This window comes from Hemitrygon akajei, chromosome 6, assembly GCF_048418815.1.
Source record: "Hemitrygon akajei chromosome 6, sHemAka1.3, whole genome shotgun sequence".
NCBI classification, from domain to species: Eukaryota; Metazoa; Chordata; class Chondrichthyes; order Myliobatiformes; family Dasyatidae; genus Hemitrygon; species Hemitrygon akajei.
In genome coordinates, this window is record NC_133129.1 from 139,497,045 (window position 1) to 139,516,397 (window position 19,353).

The 19,353-nt window shown below is 42.5% G+C and overlaps 1 protein-coding gene across 4 annotated transcripts in view; it reads left to right on the top strand.

Moving 5' to 3' along the window:
- eps8l2 (EPS8 signaling adaptor L2) overlaps positions 1–19,353 on the top strand; it is a 187,755-nt gene that overhangs the window by 96,558 nt on the left and 71,844 nt on the right. For all 4 annotated transcript variants that reach the window (XM_073049379.1, XM_073049378.1, XM_073049381.1 and 1 more), the window contains 2 exons: positions 18,255–18,319; positions 18,558–18,719. In XM_073049379.1, coding sequence (XP_072905480.1) covers positions 18,255–18,319; positions 18,558–18,719 — 227 coding nt within the window. The remainder of the gene's footprint in view (positions 1–18,254; positions 18,320–18,557; positions 18,720–19,353) is intronic.

Below are 19,353 nucleotides of genomic sequence, written 5' to 3' on the forward strand. Positions count from 1 at the left end.
AACACTTGTCTCAGTAGACCATATACTCTACCATGCTCATCAACATCTGTCTTTTCTGAAGTAAATGAATTACTAATAAATCAGAATAAGTTACTAAATACTGCACATCCTTTTAATTACCCATAGCTTGAGAGGAACCTATTGAAGGCTGTTTCAGCAAAGGAGCTTACTCATATACATGTCCATCCCTTCAGTGTGTGCCATGGAATTCAGAGAGGTTGGCCACAGGTTTGAAATGATTGAAGGAAGATTTAAGAACCAGTCATAGGAGCCTTATAAAGAGATACAGCAAAGGTCTTTCAGCCCACTGAGTCTGTTCCGACCATCATCCACCAATTTACACATTTCCTCATTAACCCCATGTTTCATTCTCCCCACATTCACATCAAGTTCAGAAAACCTTCTTCACGCAGTAAACAATGAACAAAGAAAGCAGATACTCAGCAGGAAAGTGCAAGTGAAAATACTGGTACTATTTCAAATGTGGTTGTACATAATGACAGGAATGTATGGCTTAATGAGCAAAAGTAAGCTATTGAACACAAAGTACACTGTAGATGCTGTGGTCAAATCAAGACATACAAACAAGCTGGATGAACTCAGCAGGTCGGGCAGCATCTGTTGAAAGAAGCAGTCAACGTTTCGGGTCGAGACCCTTCGTCAGGACTAAAGAAAGGTCTTGGCCCAAAACGTTGACTGCTTCTTTCAATGGATGCTGCCCGACCTGCTGAGTTCATCCAGCTTGTTTGTACGTCTTGAGTAAGTTATTGATATGTGATTGTCTATAATAAGATATACTTTACTGGGTGAATTGGGGATTAAGATATACAATGTGCAGAATAGCCTTTCTCAATATTTTTACTGAGTCACAGAACCAAAGTGTTTCCACAAAAATGTTTAAATCAATACCATTAAGAGGGCTCTAAATTTATGAATGGGAATTTCACATTACCCTGGAAAAAGTGAAGATCTTTAAACATTGGAGGCTAAATCATAAATTCTCTGCAATGAATGATCTTTCCTATAACAAGTGTGCCTTCACATTGCTGTGCTGAAATAAACTAACTCCAACAATTTGAAGGAGCCTCTTTACCAACAGTGCTCTTCCCATGATTGCCTAACTTATAAAGGAATCACCCTTCCCCAACCCAAACTCACCACACTAGACAAGGTCCTGATGGGGCTTCTGACTGGTGTTCTTCTCTCTACTCCCTGCAAATGCCAGACAGAGAATTTTCATACGTCCCTTTTGCAGTCTATGAAGGGGAATAATGTGCAGTGGTGATTTAGTGTGTGCAGTAGTGGGCCCACACTGAAACTGTCATAGTCTTTTACACAGCTTCTCAGTCTCTGCACTAAAAATTCTCCTTTCAATGTTAATATCTTCAATGAATCCAATAATTAATGTTATAAATGCATGGTAATACAAAACTAATAATTTCAAGATTATGTGGAACCTTTTACATGGTAAAATTTCCAGAGAGCATTAAGAATCTATGCTTGACAGGCAATCACATATGGAGGTATCTAGATAGGTGGTCGAAAGCTTGGCCAGCTGGAGGTATCCCTCTGCAGCTGATGAAAATTGGCAGTTTGTAAGAAGCTAGTGATGCAGTATCACAGAGATACTGGGGAAAAGTGGAAGTGGAAGAAGTTAACTTCCTGAACTTCAACACAGATTTAAAGACACAGATGTATTTAAAGTGCTGCACTCTGTGTCTCTTGTACGCTGACCTACATTTTAATAATATGAGGCTGGTTTCTAGAACAGGCCTCAATAGAAACAGAAAATGTTAGGAATACACTGCAGGTCAGTGTGCATCTGTGGAGAGGTCAATGACAAAGAACTAGTTATTGTTCTTTCAAATGTCTTCCAATACAGCAGCAAGTTAAATAAAAATCTAAAACCAATCATGCAAGTGTATGCAGACTGAACTCATTTTTTTACATTTGTAAATTAAGTAAATGACCCATTAGTCTATTTACATATTATTCTTCACTGATCTCTTACCCTTCTGTGCACAGTGTAATGCGGAATTCCTTTAAAATATTAAAGAGAGTGTTTATTCTCCTAATAAATTTGAGATGCATTAATATAAATGACTAGCCATTGGCTGGATGTGTTAGCCATCTATCTACTCCTAATCTGAGCATTTAAGTCACACAGATCTATTTTGCTAAGCTTGAAATTAATGCTTTGACAGTTGGCACATTCGCTGCCAATATTGAAAATTGAATGGAGACAAAAGAAAGCCAACAGCTCAGATATCAATGAAGTAATGAAGCAACTAGATCCCTTTTTCAAACCCGACAATACTACTAAATATGAGCCTCCTTTGCCAGTCGGCTATTTGAGTGTCTGGTTTCGGAATAATTAAAAAATGCATTTAGGTAGCCACTTTCACAACATACAAAACATTTCACTGTCAATAAAGTTCAAAGTGCACCATGTAAAGGATAAAGATATTCTTAAGGGCCCACACTCCAAGTAGGCAGGGCTGAGTGCCTAAGCTCTCATAAATAAGATCTTCAAACGAATGCTGATAGTAGAGAGCAGGTACAGCTAACACATGAAGAATTACTTCCCTTCCTCAAGGGTTCTTATATCCAGCGACTAAGTAGATTGATTTTTGGTTTAATAGCTCATTCCTAAAGGCAGTCACCTCTGTCCATGCAGCAATTTCTCAGAACCATAGAGAATCATCAGTGTAGGCTGGCACCACAGGAGACTGCTGATGTTGGAATTTTGAGCTAACAAAAAGCAAACTGCTGGAGAAACTGAGTTATATGAAAGGTCTTGACCTGAAATATTGATTGTCCACCTGGCCCACCGAGCTCCTCCATACTTTATAAACTGGGTCGTGCATCCTTTGTCATTGTCAGCAGATTGCAAGCCATCATTAAAGCCGTGCTAAAACAATCGGGGTAATCACACATTTCAGCTTCTCAGTCACAGCCAAGTTGAAAACACTGGTCTAGATATTCTCCCTGAACGTTAATTTGGTTTCAGTTTTGGCTCTGTTATTTCAGTTATAAATATGTCTGTTTTGATCTCCAGTATGGTTGTTTTTGTCAGTGACAGTTATTTGAATTTTCACCCTCACCGTGTCAATGTAGAGCTGGACAACAGCTGGTCTAGTGGCTGCACAATAAAGCCAACAAGTTAATTAGACATCTGTATTTGGTGGAATGGACTCAATGTCAGCAATGTCTATACCTTGAGACTGTAAACTGTGCGTAGCTCAGGTATTAAGTCAAGGGTCACCAACATTTTTTTGCACCGCGGACCAGTTTAATATTGACAATATTCTCGTGGACCAGCCAAAGGGGGGTGTGGGCGTTAATCACAACCGGAATATAGGTGATAAGTCCACTATAAGTCATTTATAAATGGCTAATACACTCAAGTTCATTTCTAAAAGGGTTTATCTAACGAATTTAATATTAAACACACAGCGCATATTTTCCTCACATGAACGTAGTGATAAGTCAATTATAACTCACTTATAAGTCAATAGCATCATAACATTTTAAGTAACGTTTGGAAATTAAACACACAGCGCTTATTTTCCTCGTATGAACATATAAGATCATTGCAACACACCAGTGAGAGGACAAGGTCAGGGCCGGAGGTCCCCGTACTGGAGCCGCGGTGGTCGCAGTCTGGAGAGAGCGGCTAACAGAAGTTTGGCTCGAGGGATGACTTTCAGTAGATCGCAGCGAGGTAGCTGGCTGCTACTTATGAAACCCTGAGCCTGAACTAGGTCGTCTGCGAATATTTTAGCACTGGATTCCCCACAAACATTTGGTGTGCTAAACAGGTTTAGAGGTGGTGCCCATCTGTCCGCACTCCAGGCCAGTAGCAACGGCACTTCTCGCCGGCCGCGCGAGGCCAACCAGTGATCCCTGGCGCTAGGGTATCACTGCGTTTAAGCGACTGATGACCTCACGTGCGTTCAAGTTCAACAGCGGGCGTGACAGGGAATGAGGAAAGGTGCAGCTGACTCATATTGTTTCATATCGACAAATCATATCGTTTCCTCGCAGCCCGGTAGCACATGGTTTGGGGGCCCGGTTATTGGGAACCACTGTATTAGGTAGCAGTTTTTCAGAACTACTCCTACTGTAATACCCAGAGTTGTTTCACCAGCATCAGTACTGACATCAGAAAAGACCAGCATTATTGCTAACATAGCTGGAAGAACGATCACTCTCTTTAGATTTTGGCAAGTTCAGTAACACAGGAATGACTGCCAATTCATTCCCCCACATTATACATGGAGGTAAGCATTATTATAGAATTGACAGGCTTGAGGCTGTTTTATTCAGTTTTAGCAACTCAATACCTCGAACGCAGGGGAAGTTGTTGCTGCCTGGGTTACTTTTCATTGTTAATCAAAGCAATACTTGTGGCTAAGTTTAGTATGTTTGAAAGGTAACCAGATAGGGGCAGTGAACTAAAGGTATTCTAATTTAAATGGAGACTAGGAAACTAGATAAGTCAAAGGAGAAGAATGTGTAGGGCAACAAAATACTGACTCTGCATTTTATCTAGACGCTATAAAAAGCTGCAACCTGGTATAAATTAAGTTTTAATTGTTCTGTGGATTAGTCCCATGACGCCGCTTCGCACACTCAAGTTAGTACCTTTTGAAATAGTTCTCACTGGAGCCCCAGCCTCGTGCAGGTAGGTCTGGGAGAAAGCCAGTGATGGTTGGATATAGCTGCTTTCTGTGCCAGGCTCAGATTTCAATGTATGCTCTCAGATCTTTTCGCCGTCTGTGTCGGTGAGTTGAGTCCGTGGTGTGAGCAGTGCTGCTGTAGCTTTTATGTGACTTCAAATTTCAGCAGGACACGTGGAGGGGAATTGTAATTATGACTGAATAGAGAGTGAGGTACCCCACTGCCTGCCACTGTAATCATTTGTTCAGTTTATTATTGCTCACTGGACACCAATGAGGATATTACAGAAATAAGTTGACCCCTGCCTCAAAAAGTTCAGAAATCAGACAAATTCCAAACTAAATGTTTGGCACAGTCTCTGCTGATCTTTTGCAGCCAATCAATATTCATTGTATGTCATTGGGGGGGGGGGGGGGCGTTGGGAATGGACCCAAATGCAGGATACAGATACTGAAGTACTAGGAACAGGACAGGACCAGGTCGCAGACCAGGACGAGGGACTGGGAACAAGGAGCCTGGGCGTGGACTCCGAGCCCGAGACTGGACAAGGACACAGAACCTGGGTCATGACTCAGGCTCAGACCCCCAAACCAGGCGAAGATGTGACGAGGCCTGGGTTCTTGAGGCTTGAGACTGGGGTCTTGAGGCTTGCATAACTCGGAGGCTGGAGCTTGGAGGCAGACTAGGAACTTTACATCAACATAGAGCCGGGACTTGTCCTTCAACAAGCCGGGACTCATCTTTAACAAGATGCTAACATGAGACTGGACAGTACATAGACGTAGAGCCAGGACTTCTCCTTCGACAAGCCGGGACTCAACTTTCACTCCACACCAAGGTGGGGCAAGTCCATCCGTTGGGTAACAGCAGAACGGCCTGACTTACCCCACAGGGCAAGGACAGGAAGAGACAAACATCAAAGAACAACAGACAGTTCCATCTCTGCATTGGGGTTGCTCCAAGTCACAGTTACGGCCAGCAACCTTGGCTGGCTATGGAAACAACCGGATCCCTACCTAGCTCAGAGTGGCTGACAGCCATCCAGTTGGCCCACGAAATGGCCGAATCCATCCCGCAATGACAGCCCCGACTACTGACAGCAAGGCTCCAAGAAGCAACGGTTCTCCAACGCAGCCTAAAGATGGCAAGTGGCCGTTCTAGCCTTCCACCGGCCGTTTGCTCTCAGGGAATCTTGACAATACAATGACGACAACCACACTCAATCCCAGGGCCACTTATATTCCCAGCCCCAAGATGAGCATCAGGTCCTGATGATTAAGTTCAGTCGAAACAAGGGACAGCCGGAGGACCCAGAGTCCGGAACTGGAATGTGGACTTCAGACCGGACCATGACATTGTATGCTTCTGGACGTGGGAAAGAACCTTCTGGTATTTAGCTCACCTTGAGACAAGTGGACAGTATGTTTCTTATTGAAAGCAGCACAAGCCTTCTTTTAGGAGTAGCAGTGTTCAATATTTCTGCAGTTTCTCTAGCATCATATAATGTGCAGAGATGGCTTTTAGGAAGAATCCATTGAGATTTCACAATAATATAATGGCTTTTAAAATCTGACCTGTGATCCCATGTGCCATATCACTAGGGAAATAGCAATGTTCACTACTCACAGGTCAATATTTACAAAGCATACCTGGGCAGGGTATAAATCTTGCACCATCTGGATGACACATACAAAAGCATTCTTCATTCTGTTCGGTCACTGAAGTTGACGTGGAATTGTCGGTCACTGAAGTCGACATGTAGAAGTGCTGGGATTCCTCAGCATTATGCAGTACCTACTTCTCTGGTGCTGCGCAGCTAGCCAGTCTCAATGTAGGGTCAGAGCCCTCAGTCAGTTGAATAGGAATCTCCAGTGCTGTGAAATAGATGGGAAGGGGTAAATGAGAGACACTGATTAGTTTCCTGCATTTTGTTTTATTTTCAGTTTTAGTTATTACTTTGTGTTGTAATTAGTTTCATTTTTTTTTAATATAATTAAATTATTTAATTTTTCAGTCATTTAAATCAATTCAAGTATTTTTATTTTTCTCTAAAGCCCAAAAACATTTACTATCTGTAACAAAGTTCGACAGGCTTTAACAGAAGATAGCATAAGATAAGGCTTTAACAGAATTATGTCCCCAGTGGGACATCAGTGTGGCACATTATTGTCATAGATGCCTGTGCCTAGCCACCCTCCACCCCAAAGAAAGATAAGCAAAAGAACCTTAGATATTGATCCATGCCCACCCAACAAAGGATGGACTTCAGCTCTGTAGTTGCAACCATTTCCAGCATGAATCAGATAGTGTATGTCATAAAAGCCAGCCCTTTGAAATGGAATAGTAAGGTATCAGTTGCATAGACATGCAGCATTCATTTTCCTAACAAATGCCTAGCACACTGGAAAACACTGAACCTGGCCTTTAGAGTGACTACGTTCAGTGGCAGGAGGTGCATGATAGCAAGCCAGGATTCAATGGCCCTTGGAAAAAGCAGGTTCATGCATAAAGTGCCATTTCGCTGCTTGTATTTCTGGCAGTATAAATTCCAGTCCAGTGCTTTATTAACCAGAGGAGAGTATGGATGCTTTAAGCTGGCTCTCAGAAGGTGGAAGATACACACACACACACACACACACACACACACAATCAGCTGTTCTCGTCAGAAATAGGGAAGAAACTAATATCTTGGAGGAGTTTTGTTTGTTTTATATTCATCAATGTTACAATGGTTTCTTGTGATAATGGTGAGATCAACAGGGTGTATAATGTATGGTTTCAATAATGCTGCTTTGCTTTCTCGTGTAGGCCTCAAGGTGACTGTGCTGTTGATTAACATTCATTATTTTGTGTACTGAACTGCAAGCCTGCCTTTCTGTGGTTTGTCTATGGTTCTATGGTTTTCCATTTAAAATTTGCAATGTTTCAACTGATCTTACACTAATTACCTATTCTTCCCAACCTTGCTGCTGTCAGTCCCTCATTAGTAGAGCTTAAACCCCCTGCATTGTTAAGCTTCCTAAATGAACAACATTTCTAAGGCTCGGTCTTTTCTAACGTTGCATTGGTAAACCACTGGATATGTCGCTGTGTGCATATTTGGGTCAGGTTTCAGGTGCTATTGAATATGGTAAATACAGCTGCAGTATGCACAACATGAGCATAATGAAGACTGAGCTAAAGCTGATAAATCACAAAGCCTAAAAGTGCGGCTTATTTGTGTCTGGAATACACTGACTGCTAAATAAATGTTTGTGGTATACTGGTAAACATGACGCTGGCAAATCCAACCCTTCCCTCATCCTTTAATTAACATGATCACCTGAAAGGTCAGAAGAGATGGGAAAAATATCCAACACAGGAAAAAAATCCGGCAAGAATATCCTTGCTTAAGGCACTCATGATCATTCAAGCTCTGATAGGCTGTAGCAAACCATATTAATAATTAATATCATCTTACACAAAACTGGTTAGGCTGTAAGTAGAGTATTTTATGTTCCATTTTAATTGCCTTTCTATAGGAGAGGTATAAATACCATGGCTGCTGTATTTATTTATGTAGTTCGTAGTAAGAAAAAATGCCACTAAGGAGAGGCAAAGCAGCTCATGCTCCTAGCAACGAGGAGATCTGATAGAGAAGTTCAAAATTCTTATAAGGTAAACTAGAATTCTGTTCAATGAGTCAACAACAATAAAGATTTCAACACAAAGTTCAAAGTCATAAGTTCAAAGTAAATTTATTATCAAAGTGCATACTTGTCATAGAGTCATAGAGAAGTACAGCACAGAAACAGGCCCTTCAGTCCATCTAGTCCATGCCAAAACCATTTAAACTGCCTACTCCCATTGACCTACACCAGGACCATATCCCTCCATACCCCAACCATCCATGTACAGTACCTATCCAAACTTCATTTAAACATTGAAATTGAACTTGCATGCACCACACATGCTGGCAAGTCATTCCACACTTCCACAACCCTCTGAGTGAAGAAGTTTTCTCTCAAGTTCCCCTTAAACTTTTCACTTCTCGCCCTTAGACAATAGACAATAGGTGCAGAAGTAGACCATTCGGCCCTTCGAGCCTGCACCGCCATTCTGAGATCATGGCTGATCATCTACTATCAATACCCGGTTCCTGCCTTGTCCCCATATCCCTTGATTCCCCTATCCATAAGATACCTATCTAGCTCCTTCTTGAAAGCATCCAGAGAATTGGCCTCCACTACCTTCCGAAGCAGTGCATTCCAGACCCCCACAACTCTCTGGGAGAAGAAGTTTTTCCTTAACTCTGTGCTAAATGACCTACCCCTTATTCTCAAACCATGCCCTCTGGTACTGGACTCTCCCAGCATCTGGAACATATTTCCTGCCTCTATCTTGTCCAATCCCTTAATAATCTTATATGTTGCAATCAGATCCCCTCTCAATCTCCTTAATTCCAGCGTGTACAAGCCCAGTCTCTCTAACCTCTCTGCGTAAGACAGTCCGGACATCCCAGGAATTAATCTTCTGAATCTACGCTGCACTTCCTCTATAGCCAGGATGTCCTTCCTTAACCCTGGAGACCAAAACTGTACACAATACTCCAGGTGTGGTCTCACCAGGGCCCTGTACAAATGCAAAAGAATTTCCTTGCTCTTGTACTCAATTCCCTTTGTAATAAAGGCCAACATTCCATTAGCCTTCTTCACTGCCTGCTGCACTTGCTCATTCACCTTCAGTGACTGATGAACAAGGACTCCGAGATCTCTTTGTATTTCTCCCTTACCTAACTCTACACCGTTCAGATAATAATCTGCCTTCTTGTTCTTACTCCCAAAGTGGATAACCTCACACTTATTCACATTAAACGCCATCTGCCAAGTATCTGCCCACTCATTCAGCCTATCCAAGTCACCCTGAATTCTCCTAACATCCTCGTCACATGTCACACTGCCACCCAGCTTAGTATCATCAGCAAACTCGCTGATGTTATTCTCAATGCCTTCATCCAAATTGTTTATGTAAATCGTTAACAGCTGTGGTCCCAATACAGAGCCCTGTGGCACCCCACTAGTCACCACCTGCCATTCCGAGAAACACCCATTCACCGTTACCCTTTGCTTTCTATCTGCCAACCAGTTTTCTATCCATGTCAATATCTTCCCCCCAATGCCATGAGCTCTGATTTTACCCACCAATCTCCTATGTGGGACCTTATCAAATGCCTTCTGAAAATCGAGGTACACTACATCCACTGGATCTCCCTTGTCTAACTTCCTGGTTACATCCTCGAAAAACTCCAATAGATTAGTCAAGCATGATTTGCCCTTGGTAAATCCATGCTGGCTCAGCCCAATCCTATCACTGCTATCTAGATATGCCACTATTTCATCTTTAATAATGGACTCTAGCATCTTGCCCACTACTGATGTTAGGCTGACAGGACGATAGTTCTCTGTTTTCTCCCTCCCTCCTTTCTGAAAAAGTGGGATAACATTAGCCATTCTCCAATCCTCAGGAACTGATCCTGAATCTAAGGAACATTGGAAAATGATTACCAATGCATCCGCAATTTCCAGGGCCACCTCCTTTAGTACCCTAGGATGCAGACCATCTGGACCTGGGGATTTGTCAGCCTTCAGTCCCATCAGTCTACTCATCACCGTTTCCTTCCTAATGTCAATCTGTTTCATTTCCTCTGTTACCCTATGTCCTTGGCCCATCCATACATCTGGGAGATTGCTTGTGTTTTCCCTAGTGAAGACAGATCTAAAGTACTTATTAAATTCTTCTGCCATTTCTCTGTTTCCCATAACAATTTCACCCAATTTATTCTTCAAGGGCCCAACATTGTTCTTAACTATCTTCTTTCTCTTCACATACCTAAAAAAGCTTTTGCTATCCTCCTTTATATTCCTGTCTAGCTTGTGTTCGTACCTCATGTTTTCTCCCCGTATTGCCTTCTTAGTTAAGTTCTGTTGTTCCTTAAAAATTTCCCAATCATCTGTCCTCCCACTCACCTTAGCTCTGTCATACTTCCTTTTTTTTAAATGCTATGCAATCTCTGACTTCCTTTGTCAACCACTGTGGCCCCTTTCCCCCCTTTGAATCCTTCCTTCTCCGGGGCATGAACTGATTTTGCACCTTGTGCATTATTCCCAAGAGTACCTGCCATTGCTGTTCCACTGTCTTTTCTGCTAGGATATCCATCCAGTTAACTTTGGCCAGCTCCTCCCTCATGGCTCCATAGTCTCCTTTGTTCAACTGCAACACTGACACCTCCGATCTGCCCTTATCCTTCTCAAATTGCAGATAAAAACTTATCATATTATGGTCACTACCTCCTAATGGCGCCTTTACTTCAAGATCGTTTATCAAATCCTGTTCATTACACAAGACTAAATCCAGAATAGTCTTGTCCCTAGTCGGCTCTCGTACAAGCTGTTCCAAGAATGCATCCCGTAGGCACTCTACAAACTCCCTATCCTGGGGCCCAGCACCAACCTGATTCTCCCAATTCACCTGCATGTTGAAATCCCCCATAACTGCTGCAACATTACCTTTGCCACATGCCAATGTTAACTCCCTATTCAACTTGCACCCAATATCCATGCTACTGTTTGGTGGCCTGTAGACAACACCCATTAGGGTCTTTTTGCCCTTACTGTTCCTCAGTTCTATCCACACAGATTCTACTTCTCCTGATCCTATGTCCCCCCTTGCAAAGGACTGAATCTCATTCCTCACCAACAGGGCCACCCCACCCCCTCTGCCCACATTTCTGTCCCTACAATAGCACGTATACCCTTGTACGTTCATTTCCCAGGTCTGATCTCCCTGCAGCCATGTCTCCGTTATCCCAACAACATCATCGTTACCCATTCGCACCTGAGCTTCAAGCTCATCCGCCTTATTTCTGACACTTCGTGCATTCAGATATAAAATTTTTAGCCCATTTCTCCTCTCTCTGTTTAAATCGCTTCCTATTGTGCTTAACCCAGCTCCCCGAACTCCCATGGGGCTATACGCCCCTTGAGTTTTGTTGTCCTTCCTAAATTTACTTATTCTTTCTGCACATTTAACTCCATGTTCCGTCAGACCATCCCTCTGTACATGTGTCCTCCTTATCACTTGTTCCGCCTCACCTTTCTCTACTACACACTTAATATTCCAGAACCGTGTAGTCCCCACCTGTCCTTTATTCTTCATCTCGTTATCCTCTCTCACATTCTGGATCCCTGCCCCCTGCAAATTTAGTTTAAACCCCCCCCCCCCCCCCCCCCCCCCCCCGAGAAGCACTAGCAAACTTTCCTGAAAGAATGTTAGTACCGCTCCAGTTCAGGTGTAAACCGTCCCGTCGGAACAGATCCCACCTTCCCTGGAACAAAGCCCAATTATCTAAAAACCTGAAGCCCTCCCTCCTGCACCATCCTCTCAGCCACGTATTAATCTGTATAATCCTTCTGTTCCTTGCCTCACTCGCACGTGGCACAGGTAGCAATCCTGAGATTGTTACCCTGGAGGTCCTGCCCTTCAGCTTCGCACCTAACTCCCTGAACTCACTACGCAGGACCCCCTCACTCATCCTACCCACGTCATTGGTCCTTACATGGACCACAACATCTGGGTTCTTGCCCTCCCTCTCGAGAATAACCTGCACCCGATCTGAGATGTTCCGGACCCTGGCACCAGGGAAGCAACATACCATCCGAGACTCCCAATCTTCCCCACAAAATCTCCTATCCACCCCCCTGACTATAGAATCCCCTATCACTACCGCTCTCTTCTCTTCCCTCCTCCCTTTCCTAGTCAAGGGTTCAACCTCAGTGCCTGAGACAGGACCACTGCAGCTTGTTCCTGGTAGGTCATCCCCACCAACAATATCCAAAACGGTATACTTATTGTTGATGGGAATGGCCACAGGGGTGCTCTGCTCTCTCAGTCTGCTCCCCCTGCCTCTCTTGACTGTCACCCACTTGTCTACCTCCTGTCATTTCGGTGTGACTACCTCCCATCTTTTCGGTGTGACTGCCTCCCGATAACTCTTATCTATCTCTGCCTCTGCCTCCCGAATGATCCGTAGTTCATCCAGCTCCTGCTCCAATTCCCTAACTCGGTCTGATAGGAGCTGCAGCTGGATGCACCTATTGCAGGTGTGGTCATCAGGGACAACTGTGTTGACCCTGACCTCCCACATACTGCATACGGAGCACACCACTGCTCTAACTGTCTCCCCCATTACCTGATCCTAGATTAGTCAGAATAAATGAAAAAAATACCTACTGACCTTACCTTTTTTACCTCAGCAAGCATGTACTCAGGCTCACTGATTTCCTCTCACCGAAGTCCCCTTGCACCGAAGCCCGCTGAGCCAAAGCCCAGCACTCTGCTCCCGCGCACTCCAAAGCCCAGCACTCTGCTCCTGTGCACTCCGCTGCCCGCTCCTAAAAGTGGGCCCTTAGCCCATGACCTCTGGTTGTAGTCCCAACCAACCTCAGTGGGGAAAACCTGCTGGCACTTGCACTATCTTCTCACCTCAATATTTTGTATACCTTCATCAAATCTCCTCTCAATCTTCTACGTTCTAAGGAATACAGTCCTAACGTATTCAATCTTCCCTTATAACTCAGGTCCTTCAGACCTGGAAACCTCCTTTTAAATTTTCTCTGTACTCTTTCAATCTTGTTTTACATCTTTCCTGTAGGTAGGTGACCAAAGCTTCACACAATGCTCCAAATTAGGCCTCGCCAACATCTTATGCAACTTCAAAATAACGTCCCTTCTTCTGTACTCAATACATTGATTTATGAAGGCCAAAGTGCCAAAAGATTTTTTTATGACCCTATCTACCTGTGACAGCACTTTAAAATAATTATGGATCTGTATTCCCAGATCCCTTTACACTATCACACTCCTCAGTGCCCTACCATTCATTGTGTAAGGCCTACCCTGGTCCAAGCAAAGTGCAAAACTTCACATTTGCCTGCATTAAATTCCATCTTCCATTTTTCAGCCCATTTTTCCAGCTGATGCAGATCCTTTGCAAACAAGCCATGCTAGCCTTCCTTCTGTCCACTACACCCCCAGTCTTAGTGTTATCCACAAATTTGCAGATCCAGTTAACCACATTATCATCCAGATCATTGATATAGATGACAAACAACAATGAACCAGGCAATCATCTCTGAGGCACACCAAGAGTCACAGCCATCCAGTCACAAAGGCAACCACCTAACCACCACTCGCTGGCTTCTCTTATAAAGCCAATATCTAATCCAGTTTACTACCTTATCTTGAATACCGAGTGACAGAGCCTTCTTGACAAGCCTCCCTTGTGGGACCTTGTCAAGTGCCTTGCTAAAGTCCACGTAGACAACATCCACTACATTGCCTTCATTATTTCCTGGTAACTTCCTCAAACTCTACGAGATTGTTTAGACATGACCTACCATGCACAAAGCCATGCTGGCTATCCTTAATCAGTCCATGTCTATCCAAATACTTATATATCTGGTCCCTTAGAATAACTTCCGATAACTTTCCCACAACTAATGTCAGGCCCGCTGGCCTATAATTTGCTAGTTTATGTTTAGAGTCTTTTATAAACAGCAGAACAACATTGGCTATTCTCCAGTCTTCTGGTACCTCTCCGGTCGCTAAGGCTGATTTAAATATCTGTGCTAGGGTCCTGGCAATTTCTGCACTTGCCTCCCATAGGGTCTGAGGGAACACCTTGTCAAGACCTGGGGATTTATCCACCCTGATTTCCCTCAGGATAGCAAAAACCTCCTCCTCTGTAATCTGTACAGTGTCCATGAAGTTCATGTCTCTTTGCCTCACTTCGATAGACTCTGTGTCTGTCTCTGATTAAATACAAATGAAAAGAAAATATTTAAGATCTTCCCCATCTGTTTTGGCTCCACGCATGGGTTACCATTGTGCTATTCCAGAGGACTAGTTTTGTCACTTGAAATCCTTTTGCTCTCAACCTATCTGTAGAATGCCTTGATTCTCCTTCACTTTATTTGCCAGAGCAACTTTATGCCTTCTTTTCACCCTCCTGATTTCTTTCTTAAGTGCTCTCTTGCATTTCTTGTACTCCATAGCACCTCATTTGTCCCTACCTGTCTATACCTGCTATGCATTTCCTTTTTTCTCTTAACCAGAACCTCAATATCTCTTGAAAACCAGAGTTCACTACACCTGTTATCTTTACCTTTTATTTTAACAGGCACATACAAGTTTTATACTCCCAAATTTTGTTTGTGAAGGCCTCCCACTTACAAAGTACACCTTTGCCAGAAAACTGCCTAGAACAATCCACACTTGTTAGATCATTACTGATAATTGGCCTTTCTCCAATTTAGAACCTCATTCCATGGACCAGACCTATCCTTTTGCAGACTTACTTTGAAACTAGTGGCAAATTTAGTTAGAAGATGGAAAGTGTTCCCCTACACAAACTTCTGTCTCCTGCTCTGTCTTGTTTCCCTAATAGCAGATACAGTATCGCACGCTTTCTCATTGGGACTTCTACGTACTGATGAAGGAAACTTGCCTGAACACATTTGACAAACTCTATCCCTTCTAGTCCTTTTACAATATGGGATTCACAGTCAATATGTGGAAAGTTAAAATCACCTACTATAATAACCTTATGTTTCTTGCAACAGTCTGCGATCTCTCCACCAATTTGTTCCTCTAAATCCCTCGGACTGTTGGGTTATCTTTGACATAACCCCATTAACGTGATCATACCTTTCTTATTTCTCAGTTTCACCCATAACATCTCAGAAGATGAGTTCTCCAATCTTTTCTGACAAAGCATTCCCATGACATTTTCCCTGAGTAGTAATGCCACCACTACTCCCTTAATCCCACCCACTCTATCACACCTAAAGCACTGGAACCCCGGAATATTGAGCTGCCAGTCCTACCCCTCCTGAAGCCTAGTCTCACTAATGGCTACAATGTCACAATTCCAGGCTCCAACCAAACCAGATGAAACGAGCTTTGCTGATATCATGAACATGATGCAGGAACATTTAGAGCAGAAAACATTGTTGATTGCAGGATGTTTTTAAGCAGCAGCAGAAAAAAAGGAAAGGAAGACCATTTCAACATTAATGGCTGAATTGAGAATTTGTCAGAGCATTCTCAGTTAGGTAAATGGGCTTAATGATACACTGAGAGATTGTTTAGCTTGGGGAATCTTACAAGAAAGCATTCAAAATGGATCTTATCTGAAGCACAACTCAGATTTAAAAGAGCAGTTGAGCTTGCTGTATTAATGGCAACAGCAGACAGAGATGCAAATGAGTTGCAATCAGGAATGAAAGTGATTGCAAACAAAATTGTAACTTCTGAACAGAAACCTGCCTGGCCAAGCAAAGTGTGTTAGCATTGTGGCAGAAGCTCACATACACCAGACCAATGCAAGTTTAAAGGAGAAAACTGCAGAAAATGCAACAAAGTAGGACACTTTATATAAAGAGTATGTTGGGCTGAGAAAAATAAATGGACCACATAGGGCAGAGAAAAAAGATAAAAAGTCAAGTTGCGGTTTCAAAAAGAGCACTAAACTTCACGCTGTTGATGAAACATCTGATAATGATGAGAATGAGATGATTGGGTAACATTGTGATTTACAATGTGAAAAATAATAAGAGCAAAACAATATGGCTTACATCAGAAATGGATGACAAACTAATTAAAATGAAATTGGACACTGGCTCGGTTATTTCAGTCATTCCACAAAATGCGTTTGAGAGGCATTTTAAAGATATTAAATGGAAGCCTGCAGGTATCCACCAAGAACTTATACTAGAGAAAAGATAACACCTGGAGAACGACATTCATAACAGTGCAGTACAACAGCCAACCAGCCGCATCGGGCTTATATGGATAAAAACAGGAAGGCTAGCATTGTGCAGCTGTGATTGGCTGAGACAATAACAATTTGATTAGAGACCCAACCACTATTTGTATGCCACATCCCCTGCCATCAAGTCAACGGCAAGCAAATTAAGAAAGGTGCTGGATGATGTCACAGCATTGTTCAAGCATGGCATTGGAAAAGTCAAACACATCAAGAGTCTCTCTACTGCCCATTACGCTGCTGGTGTTTAGGACAGCAATGTAGGTTCTCCTTCTCTGGTGGTGATCAGGCATCCTTCATTGTGTCAGTAGCTCGGTTTTCACTTATGTCAGTCATGCAAAACCCGCAAGAGACTCAGGAATACCATCGCACTCAGATGTGTGTATGTGACGCTTTTATAGCCTTTTCTATAGCCTGTCCAGTCATGCACCATCCATCCTACCTAAACATATCCAGGCATGCCTGGACAATACAGAAAACTTTTCAGCTTACATTGTAGGCAACAGTTTAATTGACTTGAATTATGAACTGAATTAATAAATATAGACAATTTCAAAAACAATAGTGAAAGTTAGGGAAATTTCACTGTGATTTTCATGATCAGCAGCCTGAAATCCATAAGCTACATTCAAGAGTATTCAGGAAGCAAAATCTTTGTTGTCCAGTGTGATCCACTGGTGTAGCTTTGGGAATGAATGCTGCAACACAGCTAGAAACGGATCTGAAGAAAGGTCTTGGCCTGAAACATCGACTGTTTATTCATTTCCTTAGATTCTGCCTGACCTGTTGAGTTCCTCCAGATTTTTGTGTGTGGTGCTTTGTATTTCTAGTACCTGCAAACTTCAAGTTTAGAAGCACATTGACTGGATTCCCTTCTCCTCTAGATGGAATTTGCATTTACAGACCTGATGCTGAGAACGTACAATTCCTTTTGGTTTCAGCCTTTATCCTGCCATTTTTTTTTCTTTTTGCAAGATCCAGGAAGTTATGTGTTGACTTCCTTCTCCATTTTAACCCAACTTTTAAGAAAACATCTTTCTTATTCTCATGACCAAAAATGGATCTTCGATTATGCTGGGATTCTGATGGAAAGCCTAGTGGTGGTGCCTCTTCCCAAAGAAATGCTGCTAGGTTCAGAAGCTGCTGTAAGTTACCCATTAGTGGAAGAGCTGGCAAAAAAAAAAATTATCAAAGGGGAGGTAATGGGCACAGAAGAGAACGTAAGGCACAGATCTTGAAGGAAATAAAGAAGGGAGGAATATGACTGATGGGATTGTTCTATTTGTTGCCAGCAGTAACTCAATATGCTGAATGGCCACCTTCTGTACTATTAGAAGTAAAATCTACATTATCTCTAAGCTACAGAAAACAGGACTGTTGAACTGGGATGTCTATTTCTAGCTTGAGTAGCAAGAATTTCTCACTGTGGTGCCCATGATATGTGTGTCACAGAGATATTTTCTGTGAGCCAAACTTTTATAACAATGCTGTTGAGAGTCTTTTCACAAATTAAAAAAGTAGGCATTGTATATAGATTGAGGGAAGTACTCCTTCTCGTAGTCTAACATAAAAACTTGTTCAGTTCTCATGCTGTTAATCGCTTTCCTTTGATAAAACAAAGTTTCAAATGTTCCCTCAAAAAAAGCAGCTTTCAAAGTATCATTAATGCAGGTCCAGTATTTTGATTAGTTCTTTTTATCTGTTACAGAGCAAAGAAAGAAATATTCCAATTCCAATGTCATCATGCAGGAAACGTCACAATACCATGTGGAGGTAATATTTTTAAGAACAGTTACACATAGTTAGAAGTTTGAACTGGGCTGTGTTTGGTTTGGTTAATGAGGCTTCTAGTTCATCAGATAAGTCCCTACTTTTTCAGTGAATGCACTATTTATGGCATGTATTCCTAATTTACATACTTAGATTTTGAATAACAGAAGTCATTGCACTCTTGTCAGGAGTGGTGGTGAAGATAAATCTCTTTACTTCTCTTGTTTGTTGCTACTGTCAGCATCTTGCCACATTTGCCATGGACAAGAGTGAGTCCATTGTGACAATAGAAGATGCCATCAAGAAACTTGTGCAGCTGGACATAAAGGGAAAGGTGTGGACTCAGGAGATGCTGCTACAAGTGAATAACAATTCCATTCGATTGCTGGATTGTGACAGTCAGGTAAGGCTATCTGGGACTTGGCTGTTCACTGTTACAAAGAACAGCTCTCTTTCTTTATTTCATATAGAATACCGGGACAACCATGTTCAGTGTGAATCGGTAATAAATGCAGGTCCATATCTTCAGATCTTCTCTCCACACTCACTAAGTTCCCTCCTAATTAGAGGCTGGTTGGTTATTTCTGATGTTTCCCTTTGCTGTAGTGCAGTCTGATGCTCCTCTTTAAGAACCACATATGAAAAATAGTTCAATAAGTTGATTGGTGGAAAGCTATCTTGTCAATACAACCATAGCCTACTCAAAGTCAGAAGAGGAGAAGGTGATGTGTTTTGGCTCCTACATGGGTTAGTTTAGCTTTTAGCTATTGCTGATTTTTTTTCTAAGTATATCATATTCACGTCAGTTATGGAACATAGAACAAAAAAGAGTACAGCCGAGGAACAGACCCTTCGGCCCACAATGTTGTGCTGAACCAGCTAAAAAGCAAATCAAAAACACCCAAACGCTAATCCCTCCTACCTACACCATGCCCATATCCCTCCATCTTCCTTATATCCATGTGCCTATCCAAACATATCTTAAAAGCCTCTAATGTATTTGCCTCTACCACCATACCAGGCAGCGCATTCCAAGC